Raw genomic sequence first — 23,880 nt, 5'->3', positions numbered from 1 at the left:
TAACGCATGATGATTCTGTTTCAAAACTTAAGGAATGAATCTAGGATTTGGACCATGCTACAGAGAAGGGGAGCGCTATGTAGAAGAAAGGATATTCAGTTTACCTCCCTTAGTTCAGGAGGGGCCTGTGCCTTATTGCCACAATACCTGAAAAAGCAGTATGAGTGCATAGCAGCCTTGCCTGTGCAGTCTCTAGGCAAAACTGTTGAATTCACTATCTTCCTCCTCTCCTCCCACCCCCACAGTTCTAGTAATTAAGATACATTTTGATAGCCTGACATCATGCCAATAACTTAAAGCTATAGCAATACTATCCCCCATCACGACTGCAAACAGCCTTCTGAACTGTAACGTCATCTTGTGATGCACTGAAACTTCCTGCACTGTGCTCAGCGTTTTGTTCAGTGTTCCAGGAACGCTAAATAGTGATTCAGTTCAAAGGTGAATTATTTCTGAATATAGAACTGTCTGATTTTAAAATGAAATAATTATTGCAAAGCCTCAGTGCAGCTGAATACTCACATCTGGTCGTAGCTTCAGGCAAAGTTAGAACACAAATCGGATATTTTTTGTATTCTTCTGATAATGATGAAAGCAATGATAGCTTTCACAATATAGCTGAAATTTGGCCACAATATTTCTAGATCAAATACTTTGAAATGGGAGGGAGGGGAACAAAACTACCCTTTCTTTCTGTGAACTGCCTGCACTTTTAAGAGTATCAGGCTTAATAAAGCCCTACTCTAAGCCTAGATTTTACACACACTATCTACAAGAGGTAACCTTGACGAGATGTGCACCTCTTCCCCTCATGCATCCATTTATTCCCAGTAACACTTTCACCGTGTCAAAAAAAGTGTGTCCCTCTTGCAGAGCCATTGCTTCTTGTAGCAAACCACATTACGTCACAGAGCAGGTATCATGCATCTATCTGCAGAAGCAGACCAGGAAACTGGGCTTAACAATACGCATACACTTCCAGACAGAATTTGGTGCAGACAGTGACATTTAACTGAAACTCAGCTTTTATCAAAATAGTAGCATAATACAAAAATCCAAGAACACCGGAAACAAGGAAGCTGCCGCCTTCCACGCGCCGGTTAAAGAAAAGCCCCTCTTGCATAAATGGAGCAGCAGCACAGAACAAGCACAGACTTGGCTATACAAATACATCTGCAACAATCCTCCACTTGGCATCATACGGTAATGTTTTAACATCATACCAGTGATGGCAGAACCCAGTATTAAGTCATTATGCAAGCTAGTGGAGATTTCTTCTGTCTTACTCTGCTGTGCTTGCTTTAAATAAGTATTGTCATTCTGATTTGTCTTTGTAAATGCATCTTATACTCTAACAGTCACATTTAGTTAGAAGTAAAAAAAAAAATTCAGTAGCCTGTACTGAGCATTAGTACAGTCAGGATGACAGCAAAATACAAGGATGTCATTAAACTGCATATATTATAGAAAACAGGTTCACTTTGCATTTGAGTCACGTTTAATACAAGACAAGTTGGTTTGAACGGTGAACTGGTTCTATTTGGAACAAAGTATGGCACAGCTTCCCAATATTTATGCACATTTTGTAAATAACATTTTTTCTTTGCCATGATTATCGATTCGCCAGAAACAGTGTAACAGTCAAATGGGGAGAGTGAAGGAAAACAGATTTAGGAGAAGAAATTCAAAACAAGAAGTCTAATGATTGAAAATAAGTGACTTTTGTAAGAAACTTTATTTAATTTCATTTAAAAAAAAAAGTATTCTTTCCTCAGAACAAATGCCACCTTAAAAAAAAAAAAAAACAAAAACCAAAAGATTGCAGTAGCACACACTTGCACTCAGAGGAAAACATGCAAAACGGATGGCTGAAAAAGTTTTGCGTAAAAATCCAAGATCTCAGGTGAGAGTTTGCCCCCATGTGCCTTTAGGGGCCCCAGATCATGAACAGCTTTCAGTGCAATGTTTCTTGCTTCCAATTGAGGGGGGAAACATGGCAGTAGCTCATCTGTGGACAGCTACGCTCTCCTGGATGGTTGAAGTAAAACCAGTCTCAGCTCTGTTTTAAAATAGCACTGTTAAATGGTTGCGGAAGATACAAACAATTCAACAAAAATGTCAGAATCCAGTGAAAACATTTTGATTTCTACCCTGTGCCATACATTTCTTTAAAAAAAAAAAAAAAAAAAATTAGACAAAAACAGATTTTATTAATACGCCCTCTTTAAATTTTTTATTTCTGAAAGCAGCTCTTAATGCAAATCAAAAGCAGTTCCTGAGTAACTGCAGTAAACAGTGTCTTTTAAATAGTTTTGCGCCTCAGCTCTTCTGTTTTGGTTCGCTCTTGTTCTTCTCCCTAGTTTTCAAGTTTAATCTCAGTTCTTTTTTTTTTCTTTTTCCAAAAAATGTGCAAGTTCAGTTAGCATCTTTTCCAGAAGTCCATAGGTTGCAGGTCTTCCTGCAACAACTATAAGATCTGCACATGTGCTAGGTTGTACTCCTATCCCTATTGCAGATTTTTGTTCTCAAACCTGTACAGCATGCACTCTCACGTCTTCTTCAGCATACGCCGGGACTGCCACGTGTGGAACTTATTGTAGGCTGTCTGCAGCATCTCTTCTATATGACTTATCAACTGAAAGATTAAGAGGGAAAAGGAAGTAAATGTCACAGCTACTGGAGAATATATCACCCTCCCTTTGCTCAAACATACTGTTGGATTACTCCCTTCATTCACTAGAAGTGATTTCACTAAGATCAAGGGGGTGTGCCAGATTAACAGAGAAAGGACTTTGAAGCTCTACTGTGAAGTCTGTGTTGAGGGGGTAATTCACAGTGACTAAGCTGTGAAGGTTCAGGGAAACAGCACTTGGTTGTGCTGTTTTCCACTGTTTAGGCTATGACCACTTCAAACCTGGAATGGTGGGAGACTGTTTCGAAGTAGCTGAAGTCCTAAGTCATGACAGAAGTAGAAAATGAAACATGACTTCTGCCTTCTGCTGGGTAATCTATTATTAAGCAGTGTAAAAAAGGAAAGTCAGAGAATAGTTAATTATGTAACTAATTTCTCTCTGCCAGTTTCCTAGTAAACAAATTTAAGATGACCCAGAATAAGAAGCAAACAAAGCCACCGTCCTTTGATAATTATGATTCACATCAGTAACATGCACCATTGTAATTAGAGTATTTTTCCCTTACATTTGTGCTTAAATACTGTCTCCGAATCTTTTCTTGGAATGGGCAGAGCTTTGTAAGCTGAAATCTTTCCAAGTTGCTCCTCATTTTCACAACCTGAAAGAAAGGAACCAATCTTGTAATCATTTGCACAAAACACTTTGTAAGTAATTCTGGGGCATGCTTGAAATATGTATGGTTCAAGGAAGAAAAATTCCTAAGTCATCTGTCTCCAACTTAAAAATTGAGTCCATGTTTGTTTTTGAGGCAAGTGCAATGTGCCTGAAAATGCAGCGTAGCAATGTCATCATTATTTGTCAGCAAGTAAAACAGATAAGATGTTAACAAAAACACCCTTTTTGCTTCAAGCAAAGACTGTACTGTGAGTTTTCTGGTCGCATTTTGCAGCAGAAAAATCTAAGATGAAGGCACTCTGTTCTTAGAAACAGTACAGATTTTGAAGCTGAGTAACTTTACAGTGGATGGAAGGATAAGGAAGATTTCCTGTAAGCATTACTGTGGCAGTTATGTCTTAGAGTAGAAGAAGGGGGGGGCTGTAGTTTGTATTTTAAATTGGCAGTGTTAAATCTGTGGCTGGCATACAGCTGACAATTATGTTAGAAACTAGTGAACAGCCAACTCTCCTACTGGGGGTTAAGAGGTACGCAGATGATTGTAGCAAGTAACACCAGCAGAACTGCTGATAAATGTAATGTTTTATATTGTTTTGTGACCTTTAGCTCTAAGGATGAGTAAGTGCTCACTTAACACCTGTGCGTTAGCTCTAGGTTTCACGTTAATGACAGTCATCTTAAACCATATCTGGCCATATCATAACCAGAGTCACACGAGGAGACCTTACCTTTTCTTCTAGGAATGGTGTGTTAACAGGAAAGCAGGACCAGAAGTGTCTTAGCAGTTCCCCTACTGCCACATACAAATGTTTTAATTCAGACTGAATTTCATTTGGCACCATCTCTGCAAAAGGAAAAAAAGGTTTTTCTGTATCACTCAAAACTATGATACATAAAGTGAGAAGGTAAGGCTAATGGAGGAGCAATGTAATACACATTTCTGATTAGAATCACAGAAAGACTGGCTGGGAGGGAACTTTTGAGGTGCTTCACACCTGAAGGAGGTGTGCCAGCAGTACTGGATCAGGTCAGCTGCTTATTTATGGCTAGCATGTGTGGAGGCTTGTATATTACTCAGGCAGATGTATGCCAGGCAAAGGATGGACATCGTGCTTTAATCCAGAACTAGTAAATGGGGCAGCACGGACAGTTCTATTCTAAGTCTAATATTAAATGGACTGTACAGCAGATAATGCAAGCTAGTGTAATTTTTTTTTTCCCTCTCTCACTGGCAATGAGAAAACAATAATGACACTTGTCAGGTACAACACATAAAGGAATAAGGAACTATCTTTCAAACAGTGTCTTAAAGTAAAAATGGTAACATGGTTCAAAAACAGGGAGGGTACCACAACCCTAAAAAAAGAAACAACAAAAAAAAACAACCCACAGTCATCGAGAATGACAGGAGCAGTCACCTCAACAGTCCAAGGGGAACTCTAGGATAAGGCTGTTAAAAGAAAAGGTGGTCTGGGTTGAAGGGGAATGTCAGCTGGGGAGGGTAAGAAAGCTTTGTTACTGCTTGATGACTCCACTTATTACCACTGGGAATGCATACTTTTTCAGCTGTCTGAATAGTCTTTGCTATCCTTCAGATCAAGTACAAAACAGGGAAACTATTCTAAACCCTGCCTTGTGAGAGCAGAAATTCATCTACTGTGAGATGAAAGGGAAAGGAACTCAAGGTGGCATAAATGTGACAGTGGGGGATGGAGTAGTTGGGTGGAGATAGGAGGAGGATGGGTTGCTTGTTTGTCCTTGCACTCCACAGGTAGGTCATCCTTTCAGCAAGCTGTAGATTCTAATTCAGGCTGCAAAAGTTCCACTAGTTCAAAACTCCTATCTACAGTACGCTTCCTTAGAGTTCTCTCAAAGTATGGCATTATTAAAATATAGAGAAAAACAAAATAAAAATGCTGTACACACAAAACCCATCAACTGTATGAGGACTCGGTACTGGGTGCATCCTTTCTCACTTGCTCTGTGAAGTTCTGTCACCTACTTGCCACAGCACAGTTTTAGCCAGCGCCGCCTCTTAGTTGGGCTGCTTTGCTTTTTTTGCTGTTTTTGCTTTGCTTTTGTTTCTTTAACCAGTGTTATTCCAGTTACAGTCCACCTTCTAAAATTTCATGTATCAGTGTAACATACTCTAAACGGGAGATAAAACTGCAAACTGCTCTGTAATGTAATAAGAAGTGATTGAAGTATTACATATCTCAAATCCTTACGGTTTATGGCTTGCTGTGTTCCACCCTGCATAAGTGCTCCTCCAGGTGACAGGACTGCAATTGTGCTAGTAGCATCACCACTTGAAAGAACCTGAAAGCAAAGAGGGAACAAATTTTTGCATTAAAATGCCTTAAAAATAAATCACAGGTTAGCTCTAACTGTGGAGATGCAACTGGGGACATACAATAGAAATCCTGATGAAGAGCTTACTGTACTGCAGAATTAAATGCAAGCATTCACTCATTTTTCAGAGAAAGCTCCCCAGTTAATGAACACATCTTTACCTAGTATGTGAACTGGCTGTGCAAAATGAGATGAAGTTGATCGCTACAATACAGATTGTGGCAACTCAGCCACAATTGTGGCTGCTTCTCCTAGGGCCAAATGTGGGTTTATGAAGAGGGGAAGTTCAGTTACTGGCTGGTGAGGATCAGCTGGTGGCTCTGCTGCCCTCCAGTTGCCAGGAAAGAGTGCAGCCCAAGGAAAAGCAGGTCCTGCACTTAAATGCCTTCTGGGACAACGACCCATTTAGTTATATACTGCATACAATGACTTAGGGCCATTACCTCCTGAAGTTCAGAGGGTGGGATCAGTAATATTTGCCAGTACTTCAAGTCAGCTATCCTGTATTTTATTTTATTACTTTATGCTTTCACCATTACTTCAAAAGAAGATGGTAACAGTAGAATATAACTGAATATCAGAAATGCTGCTTTTTTCAGTTCTTTCCTTTTGTTCATGTTTAGATCTTAAACACAATATTTGAAAAGGTACCCCATCTGAAGTTGTAAAATAAGCTTGACATTAAACTATTTGAGATAACAAAGTTTATGTTGAACAATTTAAACTCCAGTAGTCAAGAGACAAAAAAACTATATAGAAAGAAGATGCTAACATCAAGAAAGGAACTTCTGGAAAATTCTTACATACCTGAGTTAGATTGGGTACATATGCTTCCATTTCTTGCCTAATACTATGAAAAGAATTAATTATATCCTGACTGGTTGCATATTGCTGTGATTGAATTGGAGTTGGACCATGATAATACCTGTGAGGTGAGATAAGGAGAGAAGTATATTGATAGGAGTGTTCATAAAATGGACACCAAAATCAGTGGACAGTAGAAATGTTTCCAATTTGGGATGCTTTGCAACTGCTGACGTTGCTACCTAAACCCTACTTACTGACATAAAACATAAAATGCAGTGCCACATGGCAAGAGGGAAGGGTACGGCAGCAATAGAGGCTGCAATTTCTATCAGTGAATCTGCAAGCAAGCTCATGAAAAGCTCTGCCATCCACTGTGCTCAATTTTGGGAACAGCGTTGTAGCAAAGGACTTCACACCAATTTGAACCTCAGACAAAGGAAGTAACGTGTATGTTTTAATTGGTTGTCTTTCTTGTGGCATCTGTCCTTCTCTATGGTTCTCAAGCTTAATGGTCTAGAAAACAAGAGGACAATTACTAGAACAGTAACAGACCAGTGACCAGCTCAAACTATTCCCATGCTGCTTGTTTTGCTTGGAACTGTAAATGTACACATCACATTCATTTCTCTACTATAAGCTGCAGCAAAGTGCTGAACTGTGACAATCAGTCTCTTAAAACTTAAATAGAAATTACATGTCAAAGCCTTCCCAGCAGGTTTATAGAAACTCGCTGAAAAGCGAAATGAAATCAAAATACGAATTTAAATGGAAGTGCTTGGCTGAGTAGCACACTGGGAACTACATCTCCTGATTCTTAAGTCATAACAGACTTGCCCTATCAAATATACTGAAATAGCCAGCATTTACTGTGAACTTACCTGTCAGATTTCTTTAAATTTAGTGCAATAGTTTTAGTGCTATTATTCATTGCTAAATCTTCATATTCAATGGATTCCTGTAGTTTCACCTACAATAAGCCAAAAAAATTATAGACATTATTAATAACACAATTTGATGAGTTTGGTGTTATTTTTTTTTTCTCACTTCAGATTTTTTTTGAGTGAAAGGTTTAGACACACCTTAATGAAACAGAATTACCTGGAACAGTTTGTGTCTACCTTCCTGAGGGAGGTGTGACCAACGCTGTTTAACGTGTACAGTTTTCTACATGTTAGTCTTGGCATTACTGCTTTTTCTGTAGATTGTCACCAAAACTTGCAGTCCCTGCTACTCCCGGGAAGTGTTCTGCTATACATACACCATTCTTTGTTTTCTCTACTTAAGTCATTTACCTCTATGTAAACAGAAATAGTAATAACTTAATTGCTGGAGTCCAGGAGTATAGGACTGATGCAGCAATAATTATCCAAGCTGTTTGGTGACAACAGAGCTAGAGCATTAGTGGTGAGAGGTAACAGGACAGCGTCAATGGACTTCAAAGAATGAGAAACCTGCCTTTAGAGCCTCCTACTATTATGCTCTTTTCTCATTCCTCTCATCATCATGCTTGTTCCAAGGCTGGTATGTTTATCCTTCTAACTAAAACTAATTTTCTTGTAAGTCAAAGCTGTTGCCTTCTTCAACATTTAACATGTGTTCTACGCTCTTTTCTTAGCAATATATGAAGGCTTTGAGTCAACCTATTTCAACTGTCAATTCTAGCAAGGATTATTGAATCTCTGCAGCAATTACAGTATTTTCTCTCCACTTTGTGAGTTGCTCTGGTCGTTCCAAAACAGGCTGGTGCTCTATTTCTGTGCACTGTGCATCATCACTCTTTGTTTAACCTTCCTCCAGTTTCTAACCTTGAGATGAAGGCTGCTATGTGTCAGTTCAGTCATTCTCTATACATTTGATAGGTTAATATTGACTCTCAAACACCCTACTCCTTTCAAATGGATGTTTTCTACAACTGTTCAGGCAAACAGCAAAAATACAACTGCACAGTATGGAAAAAAATACTTATGTCTAATCAGAATTATGCTGGAAACTTTTGCTTTCAGGGGGCCCTTCTAAACAGATCAACAGCACAATACTTCAAGGTGTAGTATGTGTCTACTAACAGATGTTCTTATTCTCAAAGCTTCTCATTGGCCCTTAGTTATTTAGCTTAGAAGCATACAGAATAACAAGTATTGTTTTAGGTGCTTCTTAAAACACATAATAAACCTTCAGCAATGTTTTAAGAGACAACATCCAATTTCTTTCAACTAGAATGGCATCTAACTTTATACCTTTTTCATTGGTGGCTGAAAGAAATCTGAATCCCTGGAGTTTCCATCCGTACTGCTGGTCTCACTGTAATGGTCATTTTGTGCTTCTCTTAAAATAGAGAAACAGCATTAAGAAGAATTCACCTTACAGGAAATTTAATACACAAGCTAGAGACAAAGTAAATTTATGTTTCAAAAATGCTTATACTGTACACCAGCTTCCCCCCCTTGTGTCTTCTCTGGAAGAAGTTTATGTAGATAAATGGAACCAACACCTCAAATAATGCTTTGTCCAGGAGGAAACTAAGCAGCAGGGAGTTTCTCCCTTCCTGCAGAAATAGTGGCTTGCCAACAGTGCAAGTGGGATGTGGCAAAATCATGCAAATCAAATGATTTGCATATGTACTTACGCCTATCACACACTAGCAGGGCTATGGGAGCGTTGAGAATCTGCTGTTTCAGAATAAATATTACTTTTTTTTTTCCTCTCAAAACTGAGGAGTAGAGACATGTATTATCCAAAAGAGATTATCTGAGATCCACTGTTCCATTTGGAAAATACGAGCATGTTGTCAGAGAGCTCAGCTATACAGAAGTATTTGAGATCTCTCACATGTAAGGTCTGTAGGACCTGGATACAGTAGTAATCTATTTAGGTGGTTGTCTGTAAACTAGCTGTACAGCAGACCTCACATCAAACCCAATTCACCCCCCCCCCTTTTTTTTTTTTTTTTTTTTTTTTTTTTTTTTTTTTTTGAGTTTCACCTGTGGATTTTACTATAAACATATGTAACCAGACAAGACACTTTTTTTGGTTGTTGTCTTAATTTCAGTTGGGAAAGAAGTATTCAGAATGTCTGGTATGACACTGTTTTTAGTTCTAGGACAAAAACAATGTTGGTAACAGTGATGTTTATATTTGCTGCTAAGCAGTATTGTAGAGCCAAGGCCATTCTCAGCAATGAGCCTAAGGAGCTGGGAGGAAACAATTAGGACAGCTGACTTAAACTGGCCCAAGGGATATTCCATACCTTATGACATCACGTGGAAGGAGAGTTGAAGAGGGTTCATCTGCCTCTCTTCTGATGCTCAGGGGGCTAGGTGGGCATTGGTTTGGGGGGTGGTGAGCAATTGCTTGTGTACCACTAGTTGTATACATTTATATGTATTTCTCATAACTATTTCCCTCAACTCTATCTCAGTAAATAGTTTTATCTCAATCCACAAGTTCTGTTTTTTTTCCCCCTGGTCCTGTCTCCTATGCTACTGGGAAGGGGGAAAGTGTGCAAACAACTGTGTGTGTGGTGCTCAGCCACCTGCTGGGTTAAACTACAGCAGTCAGTCAGGGACAGGATGTTACCCCAGGTAAACCTTTAATTTGATCCACACAAGTTACATTGATGTTTTTACTTCCTCATTTGCCTTCTCCCATGCAACCTGCTATAGGAAGCCACAACAGATCCACTCCTGCAAGGTGGCAGGAGGAGACCCTGAATCAAATCTTCTCCTTGATGCAGCCTTCAGCAGGGATAAAGAGCCAGAAACATCCTTTCCATTTTTTTCTTTTATGTTTGTAGAGTAGGAGAGCAACTCAGCTAAAAATAGCACCTGTCATCTCAGACAGATCTGAAGAACTTTACAGAAAGTAAAATAGAACCTAATAGTACTTATATTTCCAGAACATAATAGTTCATTCATAAAAATTACAGGAAAGGGCTGGATGAGTAACAGCAGATGTATTTTCCTTCTGGAAATTCTTTAATTTGTTAAAAATACTTAGCTTTTAGGCAACATTGAAACTTACTGTTTTCTGAGGCCAGCTGCAAGGACCATGGCACTATGATGATTAAAGCGTTTTATAATGGCAGCATTGCTACTTTCTCTAGCAGTTTTTGAGGCATTTGATGTAGAGGCCACAGGAGCAACACCATAGCCCTATAAAGAGAATAACACTGGTTACCTCCTGAACCTAGGAGACCGTTCTGTTTTCCAGTGAGTCAGGAAGCCATGCCATCTCCTCTGAGTTTTATTGGTACTGTATCATCACCTGAAGCATTTTCTTACCTTCCCCTGCCCATGACTCCCAGGTGCTTTGGGGAAAAAACCTCCAGAGATTATTTTATTCTGCTAACTCATGGCAGTTCAGAGGTATCTTAAGAAGAACAAATAAATCTCAAAAGTATGTTTTATAGGACTATAATCTGCTGTAAATTAAAACTAGCTTAAAAAGGAAACCACCTGTACTAAACAGACACTGATAGCAAGTGAGAAGTAGCAACTGATTTATGGACTCTTTTACACTTTGTGGAACACCAGCAGCCTCCAGGCTAAGCGTCAGGAAGATGTGATAGCACTGGGGGTTCAAGAAACCTCAAGCCTTAATGCTGGCAGCATTCCCCAGTTACCAAGTGGCTGAAAGCCATTCACTTTAATCTGTACTCGGTTTCATGCTTGCAATTAACCAGCATCAAATGCAAAATACAGCAGTTTGTACAGCACTTCAAACATGCATATTCTCGACTCCTATTCTAGTTTTAGAGTGATAGCTCTGTACAGCTCAAGGAAGAAAAAGAACCTTTTGAAACAAAGCACTATTATTAATTATAACTCAAAGATTTAATTAATCAGCTGCAGAAAAATCAGTATTTCATATTGTGGTACATTATAAAAATTGTTTTAGTTTATACTTAAAGGCAGGTAACTTCAATTTAGGATATTTTTTGCAAAATACAATTTGGATAAAATTCTATACAGCATGCATAAAATTAAGCAGAATGCAACAGCAACACTCAAAGTAAGGAGAAAGGCTAAAACTTTTTTTTCCCCGTTTTGCGTTACTTTTCTGCATGTGGCCCCAGGTTCTAAAAGTTAGGAAGAAGCCAGAGAGAATCTGCTAGGGATAGGAAAAAAAAGCCATACTAAGTGAAAGAACTCACTTTGAAAAGCAAGAGGTGCTGCAGTATACCCAGCACATTAACACAGGCAGTTGGGCACAGGCTTCCTCACACGCATACAGCTGTGTAAACATTGAGTACTGAACAAGTGCAGCAGCCTTTGAAGTGACGTGTTTTAGAAACAGCATTTGTAGTAATTTGAACAGGAAGGACCCAATTTCCCCTTAAATTTGTTTTTAGCAACTACTTACTTCATCTAATGTTCTGTCTTCCAAAGCTGTTAAATCTATCATAGGGTTTTTCACTCCTTGAGACACCATTGCTTTTAACCCTGTATGGGAGCAGCAGAAAAAAAAAACCACCACAAATGTGTGGAATTATTAGATTGTTATTTAACCTTTAAAAATCAATATGCTCAAATATCACCGATTAAATCTTTCAACCCTTTATAAAGTTCCCTTTAAAATAAGCAATAAACTTGGAAAATTGTTGTAAGAGACCAGCCTCCTAATTACAACAGCTCTCATCAACTTCTGCTCATCACTGTACACTGTTCTGTATTAAAATGGAGGATGCTTTAGTATCAGTTGTTAGTAGAAACTTTTCTTTTTGAATTTGGCACCGTATTGCTTTGGGTAGAATGGTAACTTAAGATAGCTTTTCCTTGTGAAAGGTTGTGGATTCCTAGTAGAATCCATACCCTGTCAGAATTCTAACACATACTAAGGAATGGCATTAAGTGATCTTACCTCTTCATATGTCTGTATGATTAAGTAACTTTACAGATTAGATATCATCTGACTTAAGTTTCTCTTAAAAAGGTGGACAGAATAGGAACGGCAACTCCTCTGGAAAATATGGACAGGATCCACATGTTTCTGTTGCTAATCACTCCATTTATTATAAAAGCTGTACCAGCTGTAAGTTGTGCACAACCACAAAAGGAAGGTTTATGTAAACCGATTTATTCCATAGTAACTGATGGCTGAGCATAACTGAACTGTCACGATGGTAAGTTACTGGAATTTATCACTAATTTATTGTTGCATGGGCTGTGATAAAGGGTATGTCTTGCACTAGCACATGCCCATTTATTTCGAGGAATGCATTTGTAGTCAGGCTAAGAATAGCAAAGCTACAGACAATTTCCAGTCACGATCTCTGCCTCTCCCTTCAACAAGATGTCAATGGACATAAGAAAACACAGACTTCACCTTTGCAAGGTTTACTGGCTGTTGATCTTGCTCTGTGCTCTGTAAGACTGCTAACAGCCTACTGCAGCAACTGAGTGCCAAAGCTTACCTTTCTCATCCAGTTTGGCACATTCAGCAAAGAGGTCTTTTGAGCCTGTGTTGAGTCTGTCCCGGTGGAAATAATGAGACTGAAAAAATCGTGTCCAGAATTCCCTTTCTGTCATGTTATGTGGAACATTTTCTGCATATTTCATTTTCACTGTGAACAAACAAGTAATGATTACAAGGTGTTCTGCAAATCTTCATACAGCATTTTATTTTAGTATTTTCTTACTTGCTTCCTAGCTTTGTCTGGTGCTATCGTCATTCATGCCAGCTAAGTGTAAGGGAATGCAGAGGTTAAACACCAGCTATGCTATACTCTTCTATGCTCTGCTATGCTACCTAATGCTCTGAAAAGAAATGCATATCACAAATTTGAATACTCCAATTTAAACACTCACACAAGAAGTCTTATTTGACAGACTTCTAGTTATTCTCAAGATGGATCTAGCATTTTTAACCTACTGCCCAAATGAACCAGTGTCAGTGTCCAGTGTATTGGAAGGGAAGGGTGAAAATCACTCTTCCCCTCCAAAGAATTGAAATCCACGATACTCTGTACTGAGAGCCAAATCTCCACTTACAATTAAAAAGAAAAGTAGGTGGACAAATTAAAATCCTTTTGAAATGAAAACTCAATTTCATTAGCTGAAACGTATTTTAGCACATGCTTCTTCCCATCTCTCCTCAAATTAAGGAAACTTGGTAGGGAAAAATCATCCAGTTCTTTATACTTCAAGGCTTTGACTTCCTGCAGTAAAGTGGTAATAAGCAAATCTCACGTGAATGTATTTGTAAAGCAATGCACTACTCTTACCTGCAGGATATGTTCGAAATATGGATTCAATGATATCTGAAGTCAAATTGTACCTCAGACCATTGCAGCCATCTGTTTGAGGTCGTACGTCAGCCTAAGAAAAAGCACACGGGGAGGAGAAACAGCTTAAGTCTGAATATCTTCTGTAAGAGGAGAAGGAAAAGAAAATACTGGCATTCTGCAGTCAAATTCTGCTGTAGATAAATAATCTTCTTCCTACAATAATCCATAGCATATTTGATCATAAATAGATATTTACAGAACACAAAAGTGTGCATTAATTACTTTATTATACTTACTACCTAAGGGATGATTCAAGGAGACTAAATTTTAAAGATGAAAGCAAAAACTATCGAGAGGTAGTTAGTTTAATATATCCAAGTAAAAATAGGCATATGTACTGTGTATGCCTAATCTTTTGGTGTTTACTCAACAATTCATCTAGTGAAGAATCAGTAATATTTTATGGCTGTTATTCCTCTTCTTATATATTAAAAGCATCTCAGTACAAATGATAAATAACACTGAACTTGAAAACTGCCTTAGCTAGAACCTGCAACTTGGAGTTATCTCTTTAGGAATTTGTGGAGCAAGTAAGCACAGTCACATTCTCTGTAAGAGGAGAAAGCAGGTGCTGACATATTCTGGCTTTTTTCTTTTTTTCAGCATGCTCAAATTCTTGTTATTTAGGGGGGAAAAGTGAGTGTATAGCAGGTATGTCAAAAAACAATTCCCATCTCCTCCTTTCCACCCAAACCTCTGCTGTGTGCACAAGTCATTACAGAGACAGAAATGGGATGTCTGTTAACAAATTGTTATCTGTATGAGTTCTGTGTAAAAACATTGGCCTGTGGGAGGAATGTGAAGACTGTATCTGGGTTATAGTGTCTTAAGTTGTATTGAGATTCTACATGGGGTAATGTAACTGTGAGCTGGGGGAAGAGATGGAACAAGCTTTCAGATGTACAAGTTGGGTCTCTGAGCAGCTGAAAGCATGTGCCAGATTAAATAAAAACACAAACATGGGGAAAAAATAAGACCGTTTGTGTGGGACTCTTTGCAGCTTCACTTATGCAGGTGGACACTGCAAGAGATGCTTTTTAATTTATTGCATTAAGACACCAATCTAGTGACTAAACTTGTCTTTTTTTCCTATTATATGAAAGATGGAACAGCAGTTTAAACAGCACCTGTGTGTTACATCTTTAAGTTAAATCTGAGCAAGCTAAATCAATACAGTTTTGAGGTTGCAGATATGCACAATACCTTTACATTTTTTCCTCCTTGATGCTTGAGGTACCAGGAAAGAACATTCAAGTATATAGGAATAAAGTACAGGAGCAGAACTCTCACTTCCCCATTTTGTTTGCTCTAAAATGCTTTCAATGAGAGGTTCAACATACCAGAAATGCTGCAGAGATGCCCACATCCTGCTTACTAGGTGCTGCAGAATTATCCCCTGCATTCAGGCTTAAACGGTTGGCCCAGAATTCTTCAGCACTGATTACTTGGCTCACAACAAGGTCTTTATAGAGCTGAAACAAAACAGGATCTTCTTGCAGCATTCTGGTAAAAGAATGTATTGAATAGAATTGAAATGCTGCAGGATAAATCGCTAGGATTTCCATAGCTAATATGAGTTCACAACAGGAACAGAAACTAACTTTTCTTTTAAAAATGCTGTGTTTCTTAACAAGAATGTGTAACCAACCAACCTCAATAATGATATTTGTCTCAAAAGAACAAAGAAAGGGTTCAAAATCTTTCAGGGGTAGCATTAAATGCTAGAAAAAGTAACGCCTAGGAAAGCATTAAGGTGGGATTAATGTCTTGTCCTTCAATACGGTGAAGCACGTGTCTTTGCATGCCCTGGACTGCAGTCTTCTGAACCGCAAAAGCAAAATTAATTTTCCTGAACTTGAATAACAAAGGTCATATGGTAGAAAAAGGGGATTGGGACACTGCCCAATTCTTGATTAAAATCTTAAAATTTGGTACCTACAGTTCTCTATTCTAGCACAAGAGTACAGATTACAAAGTATGCATGATACCTTAAGATGGCATCTTACTGTGAGGTCTTCTGGCTATTTCTGTTGGTGACATCGCTTAACTTTCACGTGCAGCACAAGTGCTGCAGAAACATTCAGTATTGCTGCCTCCATCCACCAGGGGATAATATTTACAAAAGCTACAATCCAAATGACAACTACCATCCTTACTGTCCAAAATGCAAACAATGTATGGATCAGAAACTTCAGCTGATTCGTGTGCTTCTTTTCATGAAGCTGCATACCCAATGTGAAGCCCAGCAGATTATTTACTGGGATCCATGTATACGTATGGACAGTTAGGCAAAAATCTCAACAAGCTTAAGCATGTTTCTCAGGATATTGATTGTGAACAAAAAATAAACAATGAGGAGTCTTATGAATACACAGAACATACTATGTAGACGTGGGAAGAATGGTAATGGTAATGGTAATGGAAATGGTAGCTTTCTAGGACAAAACGTGCCTGGTGTGTTTTCGCACTGTTACTCTTCCTATTCAATTTTTCTTCTTTGAAGTACAGATTAGTGACAATGACTACAAGTTAGAGCAGCAAACAGTAGTCTGTTCAATTTGAAATAGCTCATTAGATGTTGGAGTTTTCATACACACCTCACCCCTTTCTATCAATAAATGGAGAAAGTGCCAAAGGGACTCGGAATGCAGAACCCTTCCAGAATAGGTTGAGACTTTGGGCCTCATCTGTTCCAAACTAAGCAGTAAAGTCCTATTACTGGACTTGGGATACAACTGTCAAATGCACAGACTGCATACAGAGACTCTGCCTCTTGTGCTTCCACTTTTCTCTAACTAGAAAAGCTTTTAATGCCAGAAGATAAAATACTATAAAGCTCCATTTAGGGGTGCAAGGACTCAGAGCTGAGGCTGTACAACTACTCACTATTATCACTGTCACAGAAAAGGAAGGAGCAATAAAGAAACTGTTTGGTAATAGTGCCAAAGCAGTTTGCACTGCTGTAGATGCTGACTGTCCCAGCAGTACTGAAAACAACAAAATAACTCATATCTATTAGAGCTACTACACAAGGGCTCTTGCCTGTGTAAAGATTTCCCTTTGTGAAGATTTAATCTGCCTGGTGAAGCAATATTCCTATTTTCTAGAAAAAAAAAAATCCAAAACATTTAACTTTGCTGTAGCTTTGAACTAACCTGTCTTTGAAAATGGAAGCTAGCGGGTGGAGGATTCACATGAGATGCCAGTGAAACTCATCTGGAGTGGCAGAGAGAAGTATGTCCTATGCCCACAAGGACCAGTTTGAAATGAGCATTTCAAAGGTATCTTAAAAGCCCTTCTGGGAAAATGACTTGGTTCCTGAAACTCTTTTCTTCACATTTATTTTAGAATAAACATCCTGTAGGCCAAATAATAAACTACTGCATATCAACTGAGATGCATGAAAAAAACAACAAAAACAATAATTTAGTGGAGTTCACAAGATACCAGGACAGAAGATTCATCCGGGCAGGCAGGGAGGAAGGAGTGATTAGGGTACACAGGGAGGGTGGGGGCTAGGGGGGAAGGAAGGCAACAAATTCTGGCGAAAAAAAAGTGCATAAGTGCTTGCAGCTTATTAAACTGGTAAGTATGTACTCAGGAATGCTGAAGAGACAGACTGCCACTTGGGTGCTTTTATCTCATTCAGGTATGAAAGGCTGATTGCCTTCACACCTTGAGAACGTGCCATTGAGAATGCAGGGACAGTCTCAACATGTTACAGTTATATAAACCCTGAGGACTGAAACTGAAAGTGGAAAGATTTTCACTAATACAACATCACTAATGATGCTGCAATACAACTTTACAGCTGATGGCAGAAACACACTATGGTTAAATAAGAACTAAGAAATAAGAAAAGCAGCTTTCAGATTCCCTTTACCTGTTCTTCTCCTCAAGTTCTTTATTAGCTTTCCTCTTGAATTTGGGCAAGAGTTGTTGAAGAAGGTCTTTTACCGCATCTCGCTCCTTCACTGCTGTGCTTTCGTTGGAGAAGTGAAAGTTGGTTGTGTCCCCTGCATGCAATACTAGCTGAAGCTGAATTTTAGCTTTACCTTCTGGACTGATTTTCTGGCCTAGATTGCACAGAGAGTATTAATTAGCAAAAGACAGCAAGCTTATAGTGGAAAGTCTCTTCCCTAGAGTATTTGGTTATAAGCAAATATCCACATCCTCCAATTAAATATCATTACTGTGTGTGTGAACTCCAGCCATGCAAGTAGAACATCGTCTTCCCCTTAAATTAGTATCACTGCTGCACAGTCAGCCCAAAACATGGGACATTGCCACCAGCAGCCCATCGCTCAGTATCCTTCCACCAAACCTCAGGAGCCTAGATTCATCTCTGCATTCTCTACATTCTCTGTTGGGTAAGCCAGTCACCTGGAGGCTTCAAGCTGGTACAAGTCCAGGCTGCTGCTACTGAGAGGTGACAGCCTCATGTCCCCTCTCCACCCCTTCCTGCTGCCTCTCTTGTCCTGGTGTTAATGTTTGTACAGTAACCAAAGCCAAAGAAGTGATCCACTGAGAAGCATCCCCTTTTGTTTTTCCAGCTGGATCAGTTTCCACAGAAGAACAGTACTAAGAAAGCAGGGTGGGGTAACAGGATGCTGACAGCAAAAGCATGCTGGTTTCAAGTGGTTTGCTAAGCAGTTAGCCACAGGTATTCCTAAAAGGTGATCCCAATGCCTCCAAGGTGCTGCTACACCCTAATGACTCATAAGGAAAACTGGACTTCTGCTTCCTTTTCTGTAACTAGAGGGAGAAGAGGCTGGAACAACTGTGCTTATGGATTGTAAACAACTGCATTTATGGATACTGCCTTCAACAGAGCACTGCGAACAGCACTGACCTAACTTCCAATCTTGTGCCCTTTCTGTAGTGCAACTAGGAGAATGGAAACGAGTGTCACTACTGAACAAATGCCCCCCTCCCTCCATCCCATTTTTCTTTTTTGGATTGTAAAAAGACATAAAAAAACACCTTTCATTTAAGTCATAAGGACTTCTTTGCCTGCACGCTTCAACATCTAATATATAAGCTACTTACACATAAGCTAAGTAGCTGGATAAAGCCTTCACAAAACTGAACATAATGAGTGAACATACTATTTAACTTATCACAAGTATATTTCAGAAAACAGCAACTTAGACTTGATTTACTGCATCCACTTTTGTTCATGCTGCAGTACCTGCATATTACTTCTGACAGCAATGCTCACTAAGGCTGAACCAAGCGATGCACACAACATGCTTCATTCCTTTTTTGGCATTGCAACACATGGAACATTCGTACTAATTGGAGCCAGAAAAACAGCATATAGACATTTACTGTTCAGTTGTGACTTGCAAGAACTGTGCAGCAGCAAATGCTTCTTTGGTAAATTACTGTCAGGCCAAATTACAGATGCTAGCACTTCTGAAGTTATGGTCAGCTGGGTGAAAATATAAGCCACGTTCATTTTATAAGCAGATTGGAACAGCCTTAGACACATAGCTTAAAAGACTTAATAGACCAGCTTAGCAGTTTCTGTGTTAGGTTTGAAAATCCTATACTGTTCCTCAACCCTCCTTCCACCCTTCCCTCCACAAGCATATGGCATAGATGATTTGCAGAGTACAGAAGGTCTGCTTGTGTTGAGGGACATGGTCTAGTGGGAGCTATTGGTAATAGGTGAACGGTTGGACTGGATGATCTTTTAGGTCTTTTTCAACCTTGGTGATTCTATGATTCTATGCTGTCACATCCTTAACAAACCAATAATCATTCACTATGGTCCTGATCACTGCTGCTTTATAGAACAACCCAGCCAAAGCTCCAGATCCTTGCAACCTTCCCAAACAACATATCAGTGTATTAAGGCAAAATGCTTTGGGTTGTATGTCAACATTTCTTGAAATAGTACTCACTGAAGTACCTACTGAAATAGGGAATGTCTTCACTTACATTTTATGTCTGCATACATGTGGCTGACTGTGAAGCGGTCTTTGCCTTCGGGTGCCCACGCTATCCTCTCAGCCATAAGGTACAGAGCTCCATCCTGCTTCTTCTGGCGGACCTTCTTTACAATCAGTAACACTTCTTCTGATGACGTTGCCATCGTGGCTACAAGGAGCTACCAAAACATACAGTAGAACTAATTATTATCATTATTTGCTGTAATTCTTTCACTTTTCTTGTCAAGGCACTATGGCTTGTATGTACTTGTTAATGCCCACATCATTTTTGAACCATTCCAGACAGACATGCTCCCCACTGACAACACAATTAGCAAATCTATTTTAACTGAATACTGCCAGCTATTTAAATAATTCATGTAATTACATAGCTGACACTGCTTGTGCTCCAATAAAAGACCCCCCAAACCTTACACTGATAACCAAGTTTTAATATTTCTTTACTATTCTTTGCAGATCAGGAAGAAAAAAAAAAAACAAAGCTATGCAGAAACACAAACTGCAGATCTCCTCCGGCATTTGGCAGCGATTCCCTCAGCATGAGCAGCAGATGCTAAATCATTTCAGAAGAGGGAGGGATACAAGGTATGTGAAAAATCATGGATTTTCAGTTCTCTGCACTAAAGATAGCGCAGCTGGGTGACAGCCCTGCTCTTACCGCAGTGCTTTTTGCTGAGGGCTTCAACAATATTCTGTACATTTAATGTCGGCTGGGCAGTTCCCTACCCCTCTCCCCCTGAACACCAAGGGATAAAATGCTGTATCTGCTTCAAAAGAATGGGATTTTTCACCTGTCTCACATCCAGAAGCCTATTAATACTTGCTGTAACATTTCCAGCAGTCATTATCCCTTGCTCTTTACAGCTTCACCCTACAGCTTCAAATTTCTCAAGAGAATGAGTGCACCATAAGTATGTCCAGCAGATTCTATCAACATATTGTTGCACGCCCATCAAAAAATGACATCTTTGTTGAAAATGTTTTGTCTGTCCAATTAACATATTTTGTACACCATGAACTTTCCTGCTGAAACACAGAACAGTATTTTCAAAAGCCAGTATGTTTTGTGGGTTTTAAGAGTACCTCTCGTATTTTCTGGTGCCTGCATTGTACAGCACATACAGCTTATCACACCAATATTACCCAGCACAGAATGATGCCTCTGAACATTTAAAATCAGAGGTGGGGGCATGCGGGGTTTTTATTTTTGAGATTTGGCTCTGACAGCTCGTATAGCAGCACAGCATTCTCCTCAGTACTGCAAGCCCATCATCAGAACGTGTTACGTAAAATAGCGTATGGAAAGCTTTTGTGGTGAATGGATCCTGCACTTCAGTTTCACCCCTCTGTGGCATCTATCAGCTGAAGCCTCACCCAACACTTCAACAGTGCAGATCTGACTGTGGGGGTTCCTATCCACACCACTGCAGCAGCAACCACAACAGGCCGTGCCACGCTGAGCAGCCCTGCTAATGCTGCTTTCTCAAGGAAAACCACATGGCATCATTTCACAACAGCTTCTCAGCACAATCCATTACAGTCTCCCCAACAGCACTATTATCCTTCAGTGTTATTTGTGCTCCCGTATTTTCTATCGTGGTCTCTGGTCTCCCATCAGCACCTCATCCTTACCAGAAAGAGACAGCTGCCCACATGTTCCAACAGACCAGAAACCTCCATATATGCAAGACTGAGGATTTTCACTTCTTTCTGCCTTTACTCTGCAGTCCTTCAAGGATGTTATTATCAAATGCAAAAGAGACAAAGCCACAGAATGCAAAGGAATTTAAACTGCACAGAACAGAAAGAGAAGCATTTGGGGCTCACTGTGCTGAGTGCCTTGCTTTTGTACTGTGCTATTTCACCCACCTACAAGCAGCCTTTTTTGCTGCGGCACAGAGCAACCAGCAGCAATTTCTCGCTGATAGCCGCAGTGCTGCCAGCACCATGCCTGCAGCATGCAGGCAGTGAGCACAGATCCCACAAGTGGCTCCTTCTGCCTGCTGGGATGGCATGGAGGGCATACACTCATACTTATCATTGTCATGCTCTCTTTCTCATGCAGCAACTAATAGTGGCAGCAGGATCATAAAACTCACAAGCACAGCCAGCATCACACAAAATGCAGAAAGCCACCAGCTGTCTTTTGAACAATGTATCAGTAAAAAAAAAAAAAGGAACAATAATCAGGATTTAGTGAAGCTACCATCTTTCACTAATGCAAACAAGATGGCTTCTCTTGTTACAAGAAGTACCAGTACAATTCTAAAATAGAATCTCACCCAGCTGTGAGAGCAGCACGAGGACACTCCTAGCTGCTGCTGAGAGGAAGGCCATGTCCTCACACAGCACGCTGTCTTCTTTTCTTTATTCAGACCTTAGGTACATTGTGGAGGTTAAAGCCCTCAGTGAGCTGCTCCTGCCTGCCTGCCTCATCATCATCATATCTGTGCTTGATCACTGTTCTGGAGCTTCCAGTAATTGGTGCTGCAGTTCGTGGCAGTGCTGCTCCAAGAAGCAAGGACTGCAATGTGCACAGGAGAAATTCTGCTATTTTGCAGCTCTAATAGCAATTTTAGTCTGCTGCTGAAGACAGCAGCATTGGAGTCATTCAACTGCGAATTTCAGAAGATGTTTCTTTGGTTTAAAGCATCTTCCTGAATAGGATAACCAGGCACAGGTTATTCCAAGTTCTCCAGTGACAGAATTTTTAAAGTGCTGGTTAACGGCTGGGAAGATGACAGGGATCAGGCAGCAGGCCTAATGCCCGGCTCCTATTTGTCATCGTGCCTGTCTGGGCTGGCACTGTTGGCTGCAGCCTGCAACGGGCAGGGTCTGTGCTGGAGCAAAGTACGAGGTGCTGGCTGCTGACCACCTACAGCCACTCCTCCCCAACTCTGGAAGGAGGACCACCTGAAAACGCCATCACATTCCAACAGCGAGCTTTCCTCTAACACACAGCCTCTCCCTAACCACCGCTGCATCTCACAGCTCACTTCTGAGAGCTCTCCAGTACCGCCGTCGCGCTCGGGTTCTGAGCAGGAATAAAAGCAACCCTCAGGGCTGTTACTGGCCCCGCTGGGGATGTGCTTGGAGTGGTAATCAGCCGGGGCAGGCCTGGGGTCGGCCCCGCTACCGCGATCAGCTCCCTCAGGGCCGGTACCCGGCAGTGCCGAGGGCCCACGCCGCGCCGCAGACGCGAGGCCGGGGAGTCGGGAGGCCGGAGTCGCGGTCACGTAGGCCGGGCTCTCTGCGGGGCATCAACACGGTGGCTCTACCGCAGGGCTCGGCCCGCAGCACCGGGAGTGCCATGCCAGGGGGCTCCGGGCCGGGCCGCCTTTGTGCAGGGGCTGCCGCGGTGCCGGGCCCGGCCCGAGCGGAGAAGGCGGCCAAGGGAGCCCCGGGACGGACGGGCCATAGGCCACGGCGCAACCCGCCGGGCCGGGCTCGCTGCCCACGGACCTCCAGGCGTTATCCCCAGTAAGGGCTGCTCGGGGCCCGGGGCGGCGCGGCGGATCGGCCTCGCTACCCTCACCGGCACCCGCAGTGCCCGCCGCCGCCTCTCGCGCGCCGCGCCGCTTACCGTGGGGCGGGAGCTGCTCCGGGCGGACGGGCGGGCGGGCGCTGCGGGCCGCGGGAGGCCGGGCCGGGCCCGGGGCGGTGCGGGCGCTAAGGGGGTCGGGCCGCCGCCGCCGCCGCTGGGGCCATGGGGCGGGCAGGGGCGGACACGTGACCGGAATGGGCCGCGAGGCACCGGCAGGGCGGGGGAGGCCGCGTCACGTGACGAGGACGCAGGCCGCCGATGCGCGTCCTCCGCGATCACGTGGCCGCTCCCCCCTCCCCCGCCGGCCCCCCTTCACGCTCACGTGACGGCCCCTCCCCCGCCGCCATGACAGTGAGGCGGAGGGGGGAGCACCCGGGGGCTCGGCCGCGCCGCCGCCCCCCCGCCCCATCCCGCCGCGCCCGCCTCTCCCCCCCTTGCCGCCGTCACCCGGCCCCGCCGTTCGCGGGCGTCGCTCGTCCCCCGCCGTGGGGCCCGATGGTTCCGCCGCTCCGCTCCCAGGTCGGCGCCGCCGCGCTGCGGGGGAGGGGCCTCCCCTCGGCATCGGCCCGCGGCGGGAGGGGGCGCCGCGCGTCAGCGTCACGTGGCCGGGCCAGGCGGGCGCGCGTGACG

At 41.8% G+C, this 23,880-nt stretch overlaps 1 protein-coding gene across 1 annotated transcript; it reads right to left on the bottom strand.

Annotated features, from left to right (window-relative positions):
- Positions 1-2,170: 2,170 nt before the first annotated feature.
- GTF2H1 (general transcription factor IIH subunit 1) lies at positions 2,171-23,397 on the bottom strand. Its single transcript, XM_048948429.1, has 15 exons — positions 23,290-23,397; positions 19,696-19,864; positions 17,633-17,825; positions 15,090-15,252; positions 13,687-13,780; positions 12,877-13,026; positions 11,826-11,905; positions 10,485-10,615; positions 8,702-8,789; positions 7,346-7,434; positions 6,468-6,585; positions 5,537-5,627; positions 4,037-4,152; positions 3,199-3,291; positions 2,171-2,635 (listed from the first exon to the last, which is right to left on the bottom strand). Exons 2-15 carry the CDS (start codon positions 19,847-19,849, stop codon positions 2,549-2,551), a joined length of 1,647 nt encoding a protein of 548 aa, XP_048804386.1. The 5' UTR covers positions 19,850-19,864; positions 23,290-23,397; the 3' UTR covers positions 2,171-2,548.
- Between the last annotated feature and the right edge of the window lie 483 nt (positions 23,398-23,880).

The sequence above is a fragment of the Lagopus muta genome, chromosome 6 (assembly GCF_023343835.1).
Source record: "Lagopus muta isolate bLagMut1 chromosome 6, bLagMut1 primary, whole genome shotgun sequence".
NCBI classification, from domain to species: domain Eukaryota; kingdom Metazoa; phylum Chordata; class Aves; order Galliformes; family Phasianidae; genus Lagopus; species Lagopus muta.
Note: the sequence above shows the minus strand (reverse complement) of the source record. Positions and strands in the feature narration are given on the sequence as shown.